Raw genomic sequence first — 19439 nt, 5'->3', positions numbered from 1 at the left:
GGGTGGAAACCAGCGATGTGTAAAATGAATAACATTCCTCTATGTTTAAATCTGTTTCCTTCCCTAAAATAATTTAAGGCATTTTCTCTAATATTTAATATTACAGTGGTGCTTGCTGCTCTCGATAGTACATACCAGCTTACAAATGCATGAAAATAAAAAACTAGCTCTTCTTCTCTACTCTGTACAGCCTGGTAACTGTAAAATTGGCCTTTTCCTGAAGGAGTAACCATCCCCCTACCCCTGAAGGAGTAATCATCCCCCTACCCTGTTCTGGAATAGGAGTTAGAAAGAGAGAGGCCCTGTGTCTTGCCACTCAATGCATCAGTTGCATGCACAGAATTTTGTTCCTTAGTTTCAGCATGCAAAGATATTGTCCTGAATGGGTTTAAGCTAAGATTTAAATGTCGTTCCACACCCCACCCTGCCCCCGTTTTAACACCCTTATCTTGCTCTTATGACTTGTTGTAGGCTGGAAATGGACTAAATGGTGAAACTTGAATCACAAGCCTGAATATAAATTGACAGTTTTTTCAGTTTCTTGCAACTTTTTTATTATGACACAATTTACACCCAAAATAATGGGAATAAGGTGTCCAGAACTTTAGAAATGTAGGTCATAACAGACTAGAACAGGGTGCATGTGGAAGGAACTTAACTTCATTCATGCAATTTACTTGCTCAGTGTCTGATGAATCTGGCCTGTTCTTCCACAAAAAGTGAAGTGAAGGAATGGATGCTTGGATGGTTGGGAAAGAGAAACCATTGAGCTCAAAATGCTATAAAACCTTTGCTTGCAGTTTGGAAGACTCCTTGCATCATGTTGATAAAGAAGCAGTAGTTTCAAGCCACTTTGATCAAGAGGGTTACGTAGACAAAACCTATCTACTTTCCTAATAAAAGCAATGTCTGTAACATATGATGCTGCTTATTCTTTGGTGCCTATGTGTGGTTTGAACGCAGCATTGCCTTTGGCATAAGGAATTATATTTAAGTTTCTTAAAATGCTGCTTCTCTTCTGTGTGTGTTTTAGCCTGCTGATTACCACAGATCTTCCCTCTACCCCATCCCCCTCACAACCAGACAAGTTTCAAGTTTTTGGGCTGCTTTTCTTAAGGACAATGGTCCTTTTAATATTGGATGTGAATTGCCTGTCCCATTGAGACAGGGATGCTACTGCCAGCAGTTTGAGGAGCACTGAGGTCTCTGTGGTCCAAGAGGATCTGTCATTTTAGAACTCTAGCAGCCATCTCCTAAGAAATATGAAAGAGAACTGTGACCCTAAGGTGGGTTTTGTAACCCAAACCAGAGGATATTTTTCTTATCCTTAAAAGTAAATGAGGGTTGAAGATTCAGCCAGTTCTGTGCCTGCTTGCCACAGAGACTGAGCATCTTGCCACATCAGTTTACCAACATTTTAATGTGGCTTCACAGCAGTGCCATAAAATAAGCTTAACATTTCAGAGGGAAGTAGTCAGAAACACAACTTCTCTTGTGCTCTGTGCGTTCTATGTAGGGTGGCAAAAACATACAGCTTCTCTCCTTCTCTGGTTTCTGGCTATGAAGAACTCTACTTGAAAGTTCTCTTTTGGAGGAGCTCAAATACCTATGCAAACTCAGCTGTTCATTACCATTCTGGTTGCTACAATTATTAGAGGCTATTGTCTGTCTTTGGGAACAGCCTGCCCTTTCTGGATGAGGTCAGGTAAGCCTTGTCTGGTTTTGGTGTGTGTTGGTGTGCTGATATGCGCATTTCTTTCAGCCATCTGTACCCAAGCAAAGATCTTGGAAGCCTGTAGTGTGTTTCTGCTTGGTGTTGGACTGTGTTGTGCTACTGTGACTGAATTTCTTGAGCAATATCAATATGTGCAAAAAGACAATGGAAATATTCAGTCTTCACCTGAGCTTCCTCTTGGTTCTGCCTTGTTCAGTTTCATGTGTTGGTGGCTTGGAGTGGGAGAGTTTGCATCCAGCTTCGTTTTATGAAGCAGGATGTAGGTGTGCAAAAGTGATGCTGTTGTAGGTCAGACTAGCAATTAAGAACAAACCAGGCAAACTGGGGGGAAATGAGGCTTGTCTGGAGGAACTATGGGCTTGCTTTGAATTCTGCATTCATTTTCTGTAGAGTGGGTAATTAGAAAAGCTATGTGAAAAAGCGGTGGGTCTTGTGGCTCTTGTGCTGTTGTAGCTGTCGTATGGCCTGTCAAAGAGTGGCACTTGGCTGGGATGGGCTGCAAGGCAAAAAAGTGTGATGGCATACCTGAGCCGCCTTGAACTTTTTCTAAGCAAGTCCTGCAGCAGCTGTTATGGCTGTAATGCAGCCTGAGGTGGGCTGGAAGATGTCTGTGGTGCTGTCTCAATTGAAACAGAAAGGTAAGAGGGAGACAAGGGAAAAACTGTGTTGTCTTTCAGATATACCGTTACTTTTGTACGTTAAGCTGAGTAGCACTTATTATTGACCTTTCCTTTGGTTGTGAGATGCACCATCACTGAGAAAACTTGGCATCATGGTAGAATATAGAGCATATCAACAGACAGCCTTTCCTAATCACTGTTTTTAAGGATCTTTTTGTATCTTTCTTTAAAAACAAACAACAAAACACCCAGCAAAAAATCCAGCTTTCTGCAATTGTCTCTTTGGGTGTAGTTTTGTGCACTGAAAATGTTCGCATACACATTGGTTAGTGGTTTAGAGACGCATTAGAAAATAAGAGTATAACTGGAAGAATTACCAGAAAGTGTTGTCTCAGTTGTATTCATCAAGATCATGACTGGAATGTATTTTTATAATATGACATTTTCTGACTTGACCAAAGTGGAAAATACCAGATGTTACTCTTCATGATTTGTGACATTTCTATTGCAAGAAGAAAACTGATTTATGGTGTTTGCATGACTGTGGTTTGCTTTCCTTAACAGTAGGATCTGTTCTTGATGATGCTATGCTGAATGCTAACCAGATTTATTTGGTCCTTTTAGATATCTGTGTAAGCACCAATGCTCTTGAGTGATGACATGATAGACTGTATACTTTAGAGCATTTTATCAATAGCTGCATACATTCAAATACTGCTTCACATTCTGTACTATTATATAAAATGTTGTCCAAGGAGAAAAAAACCACTTCATTACTAACAGATTACTCTGTAAGTGGGCTTTCAGCTAAGAATCCGCATCTAGTGAGGATTTGCCTGAGTAGCATAACTACAGGGAAATCTCCAAACAAATGCAAGGTACTGAATATTAGCTGCTGGACAGCTCAGTGTAAGAGTATTTGAGGTCTTTCAAGTGCTACGTACCAGTTGCTTCTTTCATCAATCACTTACTGAGCTGGCTGGATGAGTAAAGGGATCATAGGGCTGAGGGGATGAGTTGAAACATCTTCCCAGTAATTTCAATGTTCATGTTGCTGTCACTTTTTCTGTGCTAGCAAGTCAGCTGTCTTTTACTGCATGCAAGACCTTGGATTGTGAAAAACAAAAATCTATGGCTGGATGTGATGACAACTGAGCAGCTCTTTTGGTCTACTCATCTTGAAGTAGAATTCTGAATTAAACCATTCTGTCTCCAGGGATGAACAGCAAAATGTAGACCATCTTTCATGTCTACATAAATGATCCTTGCTGTATGAATGTGCAGGTCTGCGCTGGACTTTGAGTTTACTTTATCTCCAGTCCTAACATTTGGAGTCATATCTGAAGGCTTTTACATCTGACAGGGGGTGATTCATCTTCTTTGGGTGCTTAGGTACTGATCAGAGTTCCTAGGTTGTGCCAGTAGCTCAACTTGAGTGACAAAACAGAAAGATTGCAACTAGGACAACACTACCCTTGGGAAAGCAAGTCAGAGTGGGCAAAATTGCAAATAATCACTGTGGCTGATCACTGTTTCTTGAAACTTGCCATTTGCAAAATTGCAAATGATCCTGCGGCAAGTAATCACTGTGGCTGTTCCTTGCAGTGAACAGAAAAAAACAGATAGTTTAGTATGCAGATGCTGTGCAGCTTTTAAGTCCTGCCAAAGGACAAAACAAGAGTACTGATAGTGCCTGTTCTTGCTGGAATCCTGGTCAGAGGGAAAGATCTCTTGTAGATGCAGCAGATACCACTTCCAAAGCTTTGACATGTCTTTGTTTTCATGGCATTTTTCTGAAAAATGACTGAAGATAAATTAATGGGCATTAGTCATCAGGGGAACTTCAGGCTATGTTTTGAGGTCTCATTTTGTTTTGTTTTTTAATCATAGTGACACAATCATTCGCAGGCTAGATGTTTCCTTAGAAATAACATGCAATTCACATTTCTCTGTTGCTTTTAGCCATGTAGCCACTATGCCTATGGAATATATCTATTCTAGGAGTTTTTCAGCAGCAGTACTTCTCCTTGTCTTGTACTCTCTATGGGGAATGCTAGCATGTGGCTAAAAGGAGATAAGAGCACATCTCATCTGGCTAAAAGAACATCTCATCTGGCTTTGTTAAATCATGTATCGCAACTCTTCTGGCTACATGAATCTGCTGTCTCAGTCTGCCATATATGTTGTTCCTGTAGGCAACTTCTTCCCCACTATGTATCACAGGGCAATTACGTCTGGAGGGAGGTCTCTATCCACTTTCCCTTCTTCTCTGCCTCCTTCCCCCATCCCAAGTAAGGCCACGTTCGAAGTTAGTTACATACAGAGAAGATAACTCCTCTCTGGATAATTCTCACTGAACTTAAACCTCCAGCTACCAGGGAAATAGTTGCATATTTTGTCTTGGTTTTAATAAACTCACTTTTGCTCACATCTAGATATCCCTTGCAATATCATCTTGAATGTATAAATATAGATAAATATTTATACTCACTAAAAATCTTTTTGATCAGTGCTTATGTCATTCAGTGCTTTTGAGTAAGCTTTCATTAAGCAGAGACTCTCACAGGCAGACAGATTCAAGAAAATATCTTCCTTCTGTGTAAGCGTTGAATGGCATTTACATTATGAATGGGTGGTTCTTCCGCTCCTTTGCCCTCTCAAGGTGATTTCTGTGAAGGGGTGAGACTGCGTGCCTGAAGAGAGCTGGCAAGGGCATTGTAAGCATCAGTAGCAGCCATGAGTAGCAAGACTGATCTAACTGTAGAAATTAGTAGGAAATATTAGTCAGATTTGCTACAAGCTTCTCCGTCCTGACACTAGAGAGTGTCAGCTTGTTTAAAATAGCCACCACTTTGGTGTTAGAATGCCTCTCAAGAAGAATTGATTCTGCTTGTGCTAATCTTAGAACAAATTTTTTTGGACACTGTAGCTTGTGTCGTGGGCTGGTGAGAACAATTGTGCTCACAGGTGTACATGAAAATACCTGCACTGCACTCTTTCCAAGATGGCTTCCATTCCCACTTACCACAAGGAATGAATCCTCTTTTACACAGCTTAGAAGCTTCAGAGTATGGAATAAGAATCACAGATTTTGATTGAGCTGAAGTCTCTGCTTTGCATTGTTGCTACTAGTATTGCTCCATTTAGCCCATGGAACAATGATCCTTGAATCCCAAAGGTCAGTGCTGCTTATCAGAAAGGTCAAGAAAACCTACAAGCAAACCATGGATTTAGTATTATGATGCAATGGTGGCTGTAACAACATATGAAGTTGGCTATTGGCCAAGCAGCCGTAAATGTACAGAATCTTGTGGAGGTTTTTTGGATTCTTTTTCCCCTCACCTAAATGAAAAGAGAATCCTTACTCCTCTTCTTTCTCTTTCTGAGAAGTGTGTAAGGATTAAGCAGCTAAGCAGCATCAAAACACCTCTGAAGAAGTAAAGTCTGCAGAAATTATGAATTTTAAGATGGCAGTTACAGTGTTTAATCATGGCTTATTTAACAGAAAATTAGTTTTTGAGGGGGAAGGCTTTGTAGAATAAACTTCTTCCTTCAGGGAACTGAAGAAATTTAATTTTTTGTTTCTTTGCCTCTGCCATAAAAGAAATACATCTCCAAGGTCAGTTTTCATGTCCTTTGGAAGCAGTACTGCTGTTCTTCCAATCCACTATGATTTAGGTTTTCTTCCCATGTGTTTTGTTTTTTTAATCAGCCTCCCTCGACTCCACCAACACCTACCCCTCCTCTTTGCTGCTCCTCACCACCCCCAAAGAAAAACATATACTTCCTGTCTTCTTCAGCAGGGTACGCTTGCTTGTCTGTCTTATTTCAGTACATATGTTCTGTGGAAGAATTTAATGGGTTTTGTTGCTCGTTTATTGATACTTACCATAAACAGACTTCTTCCCTCCTACCCTTGCTCTGACTGGCCTAATACTTTATCAGGATTGTTGGAATGTAAAGGTGCTTTAAGTGCCTCTTCCTGGGGTAATGAGTCATACTTGGACTTCAGTAGGATTTCCATCATGTTGCAGGCTGTTTCAAGACATTGCTTTTCACATCAAGAGGTTGTGCCAAGCTCTCACACCAAGGCAGGAGAACAAATATCTGTTGTTCATTCCTGCAAAGCAGCACACTACTGAGTCACTTGGCTTCTGTTCAAAGGAAAATGAGGGAAGATCTTCTCATATCCATCTTTTCCTGCAGCAAAATCTGGAATCATGAGCATTGGGCGGCAGGTGCTGCAGTCTCAAGGCAAAACAGCCCTCCTTCCCATTGGAATGTTATTGGTGTTGTCTTGTGTCCCAGCAGTTGGAGGTATTCAGCTGGACCTGGAGGCAGAGCAGAAAGCAGTTTGACTTCTGGTGACCTGAAGTGAAATTTGAGCGGAGGTAAAACTTAGCTTCTGTGGTGAATAGACTTGGCACTAATACAATGAGAATTCTGCACCATGAGTTCTAAAATGTTTCCAGACTAACTTGCCAAGATGAGTGTGAAAAGAAACATTAATGGTGAGACTTGGAATATGTAAGCAGTTGGCTAAGTATTTCTGACTTGTTTATGGAGAGGGAGAGGAGATGGTTTCAATGGGAGCAAATGTTCTAGTGTTAGGGTGATCTCTGCATTAGCATCTGTCTTATGCCTCTGGCAAACTGGCAAGTTATTGGTTGATGTGTAGCCTACCTATACACGTGGTGCAAACAGCTCACTGCCCTTTAATGCGATTACATGCCAGTTCAGTGGCTCTCCATTGGAAGCCTCAAGAGCAGACCATGTGGAGAGCAGAGGTTTGGGCCAATTCAGCAAGACCTGTTCCCTGATAGAGAGCAAGAAGAACTCCAGATGAGACTTGGCTTTCTGGGTTCAGACCTGGCTCTGATGTGGCCTTCACCTGCGAGAGACAACCAGGCTGCCAGTATAATGTCTGGGGAGCTGCATCATGTATTCACCAGTACCTCTCAACGTGAGCCTGCACCTTCCGAAGTTTCTTTTTACTGCCACTGATAACTTCAGGTTTTCAGTGACAGGTGAGAATACAAGGAATACAAGTGGCTGTTGTCCACAAACAAGCCTTGTTCTTGAGTTATGTTCTCAGGTAACTTTTTTTTTTTTTTTAGTATGGTGCTTTTCTAGTTGTCCTAGGCTTATCTATAGAAAGCTAGTGTGCTACAGCAGATCCTCCAAAGACTTTGCGGACTGCTGTTCTGGGGCTTTTGAATATAGAATATTTGAATCCACATTTCAGAAGCTGTGCTGCTCATAACTCTGCTCTGACTATCCTAGTTGAAGATAGGTTAGCCTGTTTCCTAACTACTGAAACACTCCCTCTCCCTGCAGGGCATTTTGTTTCTACAGGAGAGCCAGATGCAAATAGTGGACTCTAGCAAGGGATTGTTGTTTGCCTGCTTGCTTTAATTAAACATCCAGATCTTTCTGATGATAAATGTTTAGTTTGTCTGCGTGCCTTGAAAACTTCATACCAGAAACATCTGTGATTTCCAGATAAAGTTACTTCAATGCTAAGGTCCTTGGAGCTGGAATTATCTAGTAGATTTGAGTCATGCAAATGTAGTGAGAATAGCATCACAGTAGTATTCACTCCAGGTTGGCTATAGTTTTGTATGTTGTGTAGTTGATAGCAGGTTGCATTTTTTATGTGATTAGCAGGAAATGAAATCCAGGTCACTAGGATTGAAGCTGTTTAAATGCTGACTTCTGGGAAGAGGGCATAAGTGAAGCAACCATCTGGAGGAGACCTGTAGACTGAATCCAGAGGTACAGGGGCAGAAATTCTTAAAGCTGACAGCTGTGCTCTGTACACTTCTATTCCAGCACAGTGGTTACCTGTTAATGTGTTAAACAAATGAAGAATCTGCTGGGCTTCCTTCAAATAGCTGTGTATCTGAACAAAGTTAAGTGCACACACAAATGACCTTGAAAAATCATTGTACTTTCATTCAAGGGCTTCTATCAACAGCCATTTGTTGGGGTTAAGAGCATTGCTAAGTATTTTGCCCCATGCTTAAGGAAATAGGGTGAAGCTTTATCCACCAGTATGAACAGTTTAAATACTATATTGAGCTCTGTACTGTTGAATGGAGATGGGTGCTGTGTAAAATCCCAGCAGCAGAATTCTGTCATCTAACCTGAGTTCTGCTCTGAGGCTTGTCAGGTACAAAGGGTACCTGATAGCCCTTGTACTTTGCTTAAAAGTCAATTTCAGTGCTAGCTTTTCAAAAGTTGGCCTTGCGTGGCAGTACTGTTTCCACGTTACCTTCATAGTCAGATTTGGCTCAGTAGGATAGGGCTTTGGTGGTAGAGAAAGCAACTGAGGAGCTGGTAGGACTGTCATTTTAAATTCTGCAGCAGTCCTGAAATCTGTAGCTGAAGTTGAGATGGGGTCTGTTTTATCACAGTTGCACCTGATATGTGTGGGTCAGTACGCTTTGGAATCCGACATGCTGGTGAGTCAAAACAGCTTTGTTGTGCTGCAGTTGATTAGTCTATAAGTTAATGTGTCTGTATCTAGTTACATTATAAATCTCTATTTCTCAGTGGGACATGCATAAATTACTGTTTGCTGTCAGAGTGATAAGGAAGCTCATGCCTGTGTTACCATAGGTGCTGTGAACTCCTTGCATGTAAAAAGTTTAACAGCTTTCCCAGTAGAACAATAGAGGTTGAAAAAATCAGGGAATTTATATGACTTGGTGCTTTGTCTCTTGTGGGCTAAGACTCTTTCTGCATGTTGGATGTAGGCAAGCAAGATGTGTTCCTACTGTGATGCAGGAACCTGCCTTTACTTCCCAACCTGCCCACTGTCTATAGCTCATTCTCTTTCGCCAGACAGGAAAACAAAAACTTTCTTGCAAGTGCTTAACTTTAGGGAATCTTTCTGTGTCTGACATTCCTTACAGAACTGTTGCAAGAGGACTCTTACATTTTTTCATATTATCATATTTCATCCAAAGAAATGTTGCAAAGGGGCTGTAAAATGGTGTTGAGTTTATTACTGCCTGGTGACGCTTACAGGTGTGCTTGATTTAGGGAAAAAGGTTTTTTTATGTTATCAGAACTTTTTTTTTTTTTTAAGAGTGCAACTACATTGTTTGACCTCTCGTTACTGCATGCTTTAGTTTGAGATGAAGGAAATACCTATTGGCATCTATACATTGTAGAAGATTGCATCCTCCTGGAAGGAAAGCTGTAGAAGCTCACGTACTGGGTTCTGTAAGCAAGTAGTACTGTCTTCAAAGTTTCTTTTTGTTGGCTTTATAGCTGTTCTGTTTTCTTGATGATATATCCCCTAACTCTCCAAACTCACCTCAGGAATACGGTGCATCTAGGAGCAATGCTGTTGAATTATTTAAGACTATTAAGAGGTTTAGTGTGGCTGCTGGAAAGGTTACCGTGAGGTATCTGCTTGTCCTGTGGAGCTTTGTCTGTTCTGTATGTGAGTTTGTCAGACTTGTTCACTAAATGGGAAGAAGAATATCAAGTTCAGTCTTGTATCTCATAACCTTGTGTTCCCAGGTGTCTCAGTTTCTGTACCTTGCTGGTCAGGTTCTTGGTTTTACACAGGAGTCAAAACTCCTGGAGCCTGATTCTGTTATAACTGCTGATTTGTGAGAATAAGAATTATTTGTGGGGGTCTTCCAGCCTGCTAGCAAAATAAGTTAATTCAAAACTTTGGTTGTTTCTTCTTCCAGTAGCTAATTAATTTAACGAGCATAATTCTATAGAAATGTAGTTTTCTTTATCAGCGGTAAGAGTTCAAAGGATAATATTAATAAAAGTGAAAAAATCAAAAGAAGTGAAATTAACACAGTTTTGGGCTCCCTGGTCATTCCAGTAACTCTTTTAGCACTTAGAGCTGTCATTCTTAGGGGTTGCATGAAAACCATGGATGTTAGTTGAATGCTCTAAAATTATTTACTGTAATGATAAGGCATGGTTAGTAGTGGTGCTGATGCAATTTTCTTTCTTGCCAACAGAGATTCAGAAGCAGGAAGGCATGAAGTCCCATCAGAACAACCTGCAGCTCTATGACACACCCTATGAACCAGAAGGCAGTGGTGTGGAATCCGATTCTGAAAGTGTGGCGAGTCACCGTTTACGAGAAAACAAATTGCCCCAGGATGATGACAGGCCTGCAGATGAGTATGATCAGCCATGGGAGTGGAACAAAGTCACCATCCCAGCTCTGGCAGGTAGGATCCCTAGATCGGGACCAGGAAATCCTCTCTCACACTCATGGCATATGTACTTGACTTTGGGAGAATTCAAGTATTTCTGCTCCTTTGATGTGTGTGTGGGGAGAAATCTCTGAAAAGCAAATGTGGGTAGTCTCAAATCTTCACCTGCTGCAGAAATGTGGAACGTTGCACTTCTTGTTTGGTGCTTCAGCTGACCTGTTGTCAACCATGTCAGCACTTGGTTTGTGTTAGTAAAACTTCTGTTTCTCCCACTCCTTGCCCCTACCCCCAATTCAATGGTTGTGATGTAGATAGTGTTTATTGTTGAGTGGCTCTATGATGAGGCAGTTGCTTTGCAAGGTCTTTAAATGTGGGGCAGTTCTTAAAGGCGCAGGACAAAAAATAGCTGTGTAATGTGCATGCAGTAACATGCTTCTACTCAGTGATGAGTTTCTTGGTATTTGGAGTATTTTCATTATAATTGCAAGAGATCTGATACAAACTGTTTTCTGTCTCTGAATGTCTGTGCTTGGTGTTGGTTACACTGCTCCTTCTTTTTCCTTTCTGTTGTTTTGTGGAAATGGCTGAGGGGGGCTTCATTCAGTGAGGATGTGATTCTAAAGGCCAAGGCTTTTTCTTTTGTAAAGCTTCTGTGTGCCCAGCAAAGCCCAGCTATATCAGCTGGTGCAACCATGTTCCAGAATGCTCTTGTGGGGTGCTAGATTCATACGTGCTCTGTGATTTTCCCCTGAATGGCATGTTCTAGTGAAAAGCTGTGTCTAGGAGCTTGTTCCCCTTTCTTTTTAGGAGTCAGCTTGGAAGAAAGCTTGGAAAGGAGAGTTGTGTGTAGTGATGATTGTGGTGATGAGGAGGGAAGAAAAAAGATATGGCTCTGGGAGGGAGCATGGTAGAAGCCTGAAAGCAATGATTAGTACTCAGGGTGCATTTACCCTGTGTAAATCCTGCTTGACAAACCTGTTTGCTTTCTGTGTTGAAACTACTAGATCTGTTAATTGAAGGAGAGCAGTAGGTGTCATCTATTCAGCATGCTGTGCTGTGGCATCAGCTGTGTTACCTGGTTTGGAATGCTAGATGTTAGACGGGTGGACTACTAGATTTGTGAAAACCTGTCAGGGTCATTGACCTCAAAGGGTAGTGCTCAGTGATTCATACTCTTCCTGGAGTCTGGTTACAAGTGTGATTCCTCAGAGAATCTGTTCTGGAACCCCTCCTGTTTAGCATCTTTATCAGTAATCCAGAAGAGGAGGAGGGGAAATGCATCTCATCAAGTCTGGATTGATATCAAATGGGGAGGGTGTGTGTGTGCAGAGCTGCCATTCAAAGGGACCACCATTCAGAGGGACCTGGACAGACTGGAGAAATGGGCTGACAACAACCTTACAAAATCCAACCAGGACAAACTCAAAGACCTGTATCTGGAGCAGACTAACCCCCCTGCAAAGATATGGACTGAGGACTGGCAGACTTGCTGGGTTACAGCTTTGCTGGAAGGGGCTTAAGGAGTCCTGGGGAAAGTGGACTAAATGTGGCGAGCAGTACTCCCCAACATTGATGAAGGCTAGCAGCGTCCTGGCCTGTGTGAACAAGAGCATAGCAGTAGATCAAGCAAAGTGACTGTTCCTCTTTACTTCACATTTCTTGGACAACATGTGTAATGCTGTGTCCAATACTCTGATGCAAGAAGGATGTTGATAAATGTTGCTGTCAGCAGAGAGCCACCAAAATGACAGGAAACTGCAGCACATGACTTGTGAGGAGATGCTGAGAGAACTGGGCTTGCTTTGCCTGGAGAAGAGAAAGCTTTGAGGGAGATGTAATAGCAACTTCCCAATGCCTATGAGGAGATCTTTGAGAAGAGGGAGCCAGGTTCTTCACAAATGAGCAGGTGTGTGATGGGAAGATGAGACATAAGTTGAATCAGGGGAGATTCTGACTCAATATGAGGAAGTTTTTTCTCTGCAAGGACAGTCAAGCATTGGAACCAATTGTCCAAGGACCTCTTGCAGTCTCCATCTTTAGATTTTTGTGTGAAGGGATGACGGGATAAAGTTCTGAACAACCTGATCTGATCACATAGCAGACCTTGCCTTGAGCAGGTTGGACTAGACACCTCCCACGGTCCCTTTCCACCTGAATTATTCTGTGATTTTGCAATTCTGTGTGCCATGATATTGCCACACTACAGAAATGAGAAGTGACTTCTCTCCACAGCTATACAGGGCTACTGTTCTGTAAACAGAGCCTGTTGGGAAAATACCTTTCTTGGGTGTTTCTGACCTGATCCACTAATAGGTAGATGGACATGGGTGACAGAAATGTGTTTTTCTTCTAGCACTGTGGAGTAGAGCAGTGGCAATCTGTTTGAGAGTGATTCCGCCTCTCTTCTTCATTTGTTCTTACATCTGTAGGTTGTGGTTGATTTGGGTTTGTTTCCAAGCCAAGCTGATGTCTGCAGTATCCATTCTGTGACATGTGTCTCTTGCTCCCACCCACATGGATGAATCTGAAGCAGCTGCTTAAAAAGAAACCTCTTGCTTAGCATCCCTTTTTCTTTTGTTGGGCTCCTATGGAACAGAAGAGGAGGTTAAAGAAAACTGATTTCTACTTCGAGCAGCATGATTTGCTCTGGTATGTAAGCTGTTAATAATCTTATGGAGTTCCAGGCTCAGTTGCTTTCCCATTAAGCATATGCTGATAGTTCTTTTGAGCCTGGATCTAAACCAGCATTCAGCTCTGCTGGATGCTGTGCAGGTAAAGTAGTCTTTTTCCCTAAAGAGCATGAACTCCAACATAAAAGTCTAACCTGCTTCTGTGGCTTCTAGTAGGATATACAGTTCTGCTGCTGAGCTCTGCCTGGTGGAAGCAGGCTTTGGTTCAGGCTTGCCTGAGCAGACTCATCCCCTTTGCTGGACCAATTAAAATGCTTGCAAGACTTGTGCTGGGAGATTGCCGGGCTGTGAGATCCTGGCTATGATTTGGGATATCTATTGTGTGTCAAGGTAGGCTAATCAACAGAGATGTGTATCACTAGGTTTCCAGTGCCAAAATGGCTATTCTGCAGATGCTGAATGTCATTCTGGTATTTGTTTGTAAAGCCTTCTGCTTTGGGTTTGTGCTATGGCATTCGTGTCTGCCCCAGTTCAGCAGATATTTCCATGCCTTTTCATGTGTCCTTATGATGGCAGAAATGTTGCCTTTGCGTAGAGCATATGTGCAGCCTCCATCTCCTGACAGGTGAGTCTTATTACACAGCAGCATGGTCCACAGTAACTCTATTGTAGAGGTGGGGTGTCTGCTACCTGGAAGGATCCACAAGCTACCCACAGCACATGTAGGGGCAGCGCAGAACCATAAGCAGTGAATTTGCAGTGGGTCTTAGGCTGCTCTCTGCATTCTTTTCCAGGGAATTTCTCTATTCTTCATTCTAGATTCTGGAGGGGTTTCCATCGTTTCCCCTCTGCCACCACGTCTGCTCCTTGCTTCCTCCTTTCTTTTGTTTGTGGTCATCTTTTCCCCTTTCTTTTGTCCCACAGAGCTGCATCTATGTCTAGACTCTCACTTATCCTCCTACCTGACACCTGGTCCCACTCTGTTACCTTCTTAGATCTCCTTGGGATTTTTCTTCTTCCACCTTCAGACATCTGCTCCCTATCACTCAAGACCCTCACCTATTAGCTGTGTGTGCATTTCTACCCATGAGGAAGAAGGATGGTGTGCTCCCTCAATCTTCCCTTCCTTCTAGCCCTCTGGGCTAGGCCAGATGCCATGGGAATGTCTGGGCTACAGTGACTACAGATTGCTGTTGAAGACCTTCTGCAAGGAAGCTGAACAGTTAATTCTTGCTGACTGTGTTAGCTGAAAGGCTTCCAGTAATTTTTTGCCAACCTGTCCAGTGTTTGCTTGGCTCGAGGCACGTTCAGCCGTTCTTACCTGTGTTCTTGGACAGTTTGGGGTTAGAGCTCCTTTTGAGCACAGAATATTTTGTTCGAAGGTGACAGAGAGTAAGTAAAGCCTTTGGACTGCATGAAAGAGCAGGGAGGAACAAATGCTCGAGCAGGTGACACTTAAGTCTTCAAAGGTGAAATTATTTAGAGCTCTTTATTTCTCTGCAGTTTGTTTCTGTGGTTTAGCATAGCAGAGGGATTCTGTGAGTTGAGTTTTTCCTTACATACTAGTTTTGATAATTTTCCAAAGGTTAAGAGTAGTATCAGAGTTACTGTGAGCTTCCCACACAAGGATGGTGATTGTATGCTACTCAGAAGTAATTTTTCTTTCAAAGTATGCAAAATAACTAAACCAGAAACTTCATCATTTAGCAACACTGAGATACAAGCTGTGGTACCAGTACACATCTGTCTGCAGCGAGATCATGCTTTACAGATTTCTCAATTAGTACTACAGCAGCCACAGAAATGGGATTATTAGTTTTAAAAGTTATTGTCTTAAGAGTCATATGTGTGCATATGGAAATCTTAGACCTTATTCTTCATGTATGGTGCATATTATATGTAGTGGCTAATTTTTAATTCACTGAATCCACAGAACAAATTTATTAGTTTATACTGCATACTACTGCATACTTTTTTGTGCACAGCTCATTTGGTGTTTGTTAAGTCTTTGAGCTCTGTAATCATCTTCATGCCTACTGTTTTGGTCTTTGTCAGGTAAATTCTGAAACTGTTTTTGAGTGTTGATTTTAAAAAAAAAGAATCTTATTTTTGTTGATTTTTTTCTTCATCTGTGGTTTTTAGCTTGTCTACATGTAACTAAATTAATAAGGCACAATCCATCCAATATGAGATTTTATGATTGGCCTATGTGTAAATATTCTTCTAAGCATTATGTAATTAACACTTATGAAAGCACACTAAATGAAAATATTGCTTTACAAAAGTAACAGACTTAAGAAGTTGTTTAACTAAAAAGAGTTACGATATGGTTGAATTTCTTATGGGTTCAGCACGCAGAGTTGTGTTGTAAAATGCTAAGAGAGTAAACATTTTTGAGATTAATTAGATTTCTTTGATTGCATCTGTCATTCATTATAACTTTAGTATGTCTTCGGTGCCTGATTATTTGTTACAAAGGAATGCATAAGGATTGGCTGCAAGCATAGATTCAAGCTGCTGTCTCACCTGGTGTCTCTATCCTTAATCTAACTCGTAGGAATTATAAGTGTTTAAATTAAGGAAAGAAAAGGTCCAACTGCTAAGTTTGAAACCATGGAAAGTTTGCAGTGGAGAAGTATTGACCCTCTGCCAAGATGTGTGAAGTGCTTTTCTGACTAATTGTGTACCGTAGTTCTGTAATGTAGCTAGCTAATGTAGCTAGACCAGGTGGGTTTTTTTTCATTTCTTAGCTGAAGTGGATTTCTCTGAAGAGCACAATGTTGGTCGAAGTGGTATTAGAAATTCTAGCTGTGGGCAAGTTGCACTTTAGAGGCCCACAACTACCATCTCCCAACTACTTGGAGTTGTGGAGGCTGTGAACCTGAAGGGACCCTCTGCTGAAACTTCCCTGTTTGAGAAGTTCATCTGACGGGAACAACAGACTTTTGTGATGTGAAGTACAGACACAAAGAGAGTTATGCAGCAAATGTTTTGGTTTGACAGGTGATAGGCCTAGAAAACAAACCAAAATGGCAAGTAACATGTCATCGTGTAACCCCAGCTGGCGATTAAGCACCATACAGGCGCTTGCTCACTCATCCCCACACCACCACTAACCCACCCACACCCTCCCCGCAAATGGCATGGGGGAGAGAATCAGGAAAAAAGGTAAAACTCATGGGTTGAGATAAAGACAGTTTAATAGGACAGAAAAGGAAGGGAAAATAATAACAACAACAATAACAGAATATACAAAACAAGTGATGCACAATACAATTGCTCACCACCCACTGATCAATGCCTAGCCAATCCCTGAGCCGTGGTGTCCCCTGGCCAACTCCCCCCAGTTTATGTACTGGGCGTGACGTCATATAGTACGGAATACCCCTTTGGCTCCTTCGGGTCAGCTGTCCTTGATGTGTCCCCTCCCAGGTTCTTCTGTACCCCCAGCCTCTGCTGGCAAGGCAGCATGAGAAGCTGAAAAGTCCTTGACTTAGTATAAACACTGCTTAGCAGCAACTAAAACATCAGTGTGTTATCAACATTATTGTCTTCCTGAATCCAAAACACAGCACTATAGCAGGTACTAGGAAGAAAATTAACTTTATGCCAGCCAAAACCAGGACACAACACTAGAATTACCAAGAAGTTACTCATGCCAGTCTTTTATGGAAAACATTTGTTCTTCTGCCATGATTTCAAGATTTATTGCTGAAGCATGGATAAAACCTGTTTATCTCCAACCTGGAGTTTGAGATGTGCCAGACTGGAAGTGTGCACAAGCTGTGAAGTCTGCTCAGGTTGAGGGGAGCATGTCTGCACTGTGGCTCCTAAGTACAGGACTGGGGCTGGGGCTGGTGTCGTACTGACGTTGTGGAGCAAGCTGTGTTTAGCCTTCCCCAGGGACTTCTGCTGTTAACTGCAGTGCTGAAAGATGTGTCTCTGTGTAGCAGAGCTGGAGTGCAGCGTTTTGACTGGTTGCAGCTCGAGTTCTTTGACAAACAAATTTGGTTTTGTTTCATTGGAGGCTGTACAGCTGAAGCTGAAATGAGTTTTTCATGGCTTTTATGGGAAGTGGGCAGGATTTGTTAGACCTTCTGCTGAGCTGGGCAAACTGATTTGCCCAGAAGAGCTGAGGATGGCAAAGTAACAGGAACAAAGTAGCTTGCTGGTACATAAGTCTGGCTAGAAAAGGAGATAGCAACATCAGAGACCCCATTCATGAATGTCAGGCTGACACTGGCTCCTATTTGAGTGTGTGAGAAATCAGACCTTTCCAGGCTGTCATGTGGGCATAGTAAACCTTTGGGTAAAGGAAATGCATGTGAAGTCTGTAGAGCCCATCCCGGTATTGCTTTACAAAATAAGTGGCCCTCTGTTACGAAGAGGGCCATCTGGTAGTAGTTTTCGGCACTGATCATGGACTCCTTGAAGGAGGATCTGTAGATGCAAAACTTAGTCACCTCTGCTGGCTGCAACTGCTGTTGCACAGAAAGCTGGTGCCTAGGACCCTGGGGGACTTCAAGCAGGGGAGTTCTGGTGTGCCACCATCAGAGAGGTATGGCACCAACTACAGGGAAGTGGAAGAGAGGCCACATGCAGAGTGAGGAAGGGTCAGGTATGACATCAGTTCCATAATTTTAATGGCTCTGTAAACAGAAGTACAATAGCAATAAAAAACTTTACACTCCCAGCTGCATGGAATTGAGCTTCTGAACCTTCAGTATATATACTACAGCTTCGGTTAAGAGGGGCTTTATAGCAACCGAAACTCAGTCCTGATAACAACATTGTGTGGGTTGGTGCCTGATGGGGTATCACTCTTTTCAGTTTAATCTGCCTGGATATCCCTTTCAGACTGATTCTGCCTACCAATTTAATTCACACACACAAAAAAAAAATAAAAAAGAAATAGGGCAGGAGTGCAGAGACATGTCTGAGGTTTTCAGACAGAGAAAACATTCAAAAAGCATCTGAAATTTAACTTGGTGCTGATTGGAGAACAGATCCTACTTCTAACCATCATGTTGTAAAGATACTGCTGTTTACAATCAGAACTGAGTTTCATGTTTGTTTTGTGAACTGAATTTATTGGTGTTTGCAAGACATTGCTTGGTCCGAAGCTGACATTAAGTTCACCAGTCTTCAAAGAGTTCCCAAGTTACATCCAGGTGTTTTTCTTACAGTTGAAATAATAGTGCTGTTCATATATGTCACTGGCAAGTATACACACGCAATGTTTCTCCTTGTTATGCTAATCAGCTTTCATTATCCAGTAATGAGGTTAAATCTGAGTTTCCATTTTAAGAAATAACCAGCATATTTCTGCCATGCATACTTCAGAATATGATTGAATACCTTTGCCTAATTTTTGTGATAATTTGTGCCTAATTCCTCTGAGTAAAGGGGGAATTTGGGAGTGTCCTAAGCCCCATGAGGAAAGCATATTAAAATAACAGAAAAAAATACTCCAAAACATTTTTCATATCCAACACATCTCTATTCTGTATGCACAATTTTTTTGAACATTACAGCTGTCTTCCTCTTATACAGCATTGCTTTAAAACAGTAAGCATTACCAGCCACATGCCTAACTGGCTGTGTGTTAGAATAAATTGAGTTCTAAATGCATGAGATCTATAACATGCTGTTGTAAGAAGCCCCTTTAATTGTCCTTGTAACATTTTCTCTGATATTGCTGTTGAAATTCACAGAGAAGGTGACTTCACTGTGTATGTTTGTGCACATTGTGATGCCTGCTGATACAGTGAATTTTTCTGTCTGGTCCCCACTAGGTGACCTTAAAACAATAAGCCATCTGCATCTGGGAGTGTTAATTTTTGATGAAGAAGAAACCACAGAAGGCAGTGAGATTCAGGAATGTGGTGTGGGTAGCTCCTTTCACTGTTTCTGTCAATATTCTGTCCTTTAATGTTTTTAAATTACAGATATGTACAATCTGTAACTGCAAGTGTAATGATGCTGATACGCAATATCTGTGCTTTGCTACAGATATTGCAGTGGTCTAAGAAACTACAGCTTTACAAAATAAGTCGTCTTGCTTTTCTTGGAATAATATAGTTTGTGAGAGAAAATAACAAATGCCATTTTCCATTTTCATCACTTGTACTCTAATGTTTCAAGACAAAAGCTTTGTGCCAGCATTGTATAAGTGGATATGCTTTTAATTCATTGCTGCTTGCCAGTATTTCTGACGTGGCTAGATGGGTGTTGGCTGTCTGGATTTGCACCCAGATCA

The 19439-nt window shown here is 41.7% G+C and overlaps 1 protein-coding gene across 2 annotated transcripts in view; it reads left to right on the top strand.

The window, feature by feature from the left end:
* SHB (SH2 domain containing adaptor protein B) overlaps positions 1-19439 on the top strand; it is an 81106-nt gene that overhangs the window by 35631 nt on the left and 26036 nt on the right. For both annotated transcript variants that reach the window (XR_011323343.1, XM_069777031.1), the window contains exon 3: positions 10350-10565. Coding sequence is in view for 1 of the 2 variants with exons in the window: in XM_069777031.1 (XP_069633132.1) it covers positions 10350-10565 (216 nt within the window). In the remaining variant the exon portion in view is untranslated. The remainder of the gene's footprint in view (positions 1-10349; positions 10566-19439) is intronic.

Source organism: Haliaeetus albicilla, chromosome Z, assembly GCF_947461875.1.
Source record: "Haliaeetus albicilla chromosome Z, bHalAlb1.1, whole genome shotgun sequence".
Taxonomy (NCBI): domain Eukaryota; kingdom Metazoa; phylum Chordata; class Aves; order Accipitriformes; family Accipitridae; genus Haliaeetus; species Haliaeetus albicilla.
This window is presented reverse-complemented; position numbering and strand designations above follow the sequence as displayed.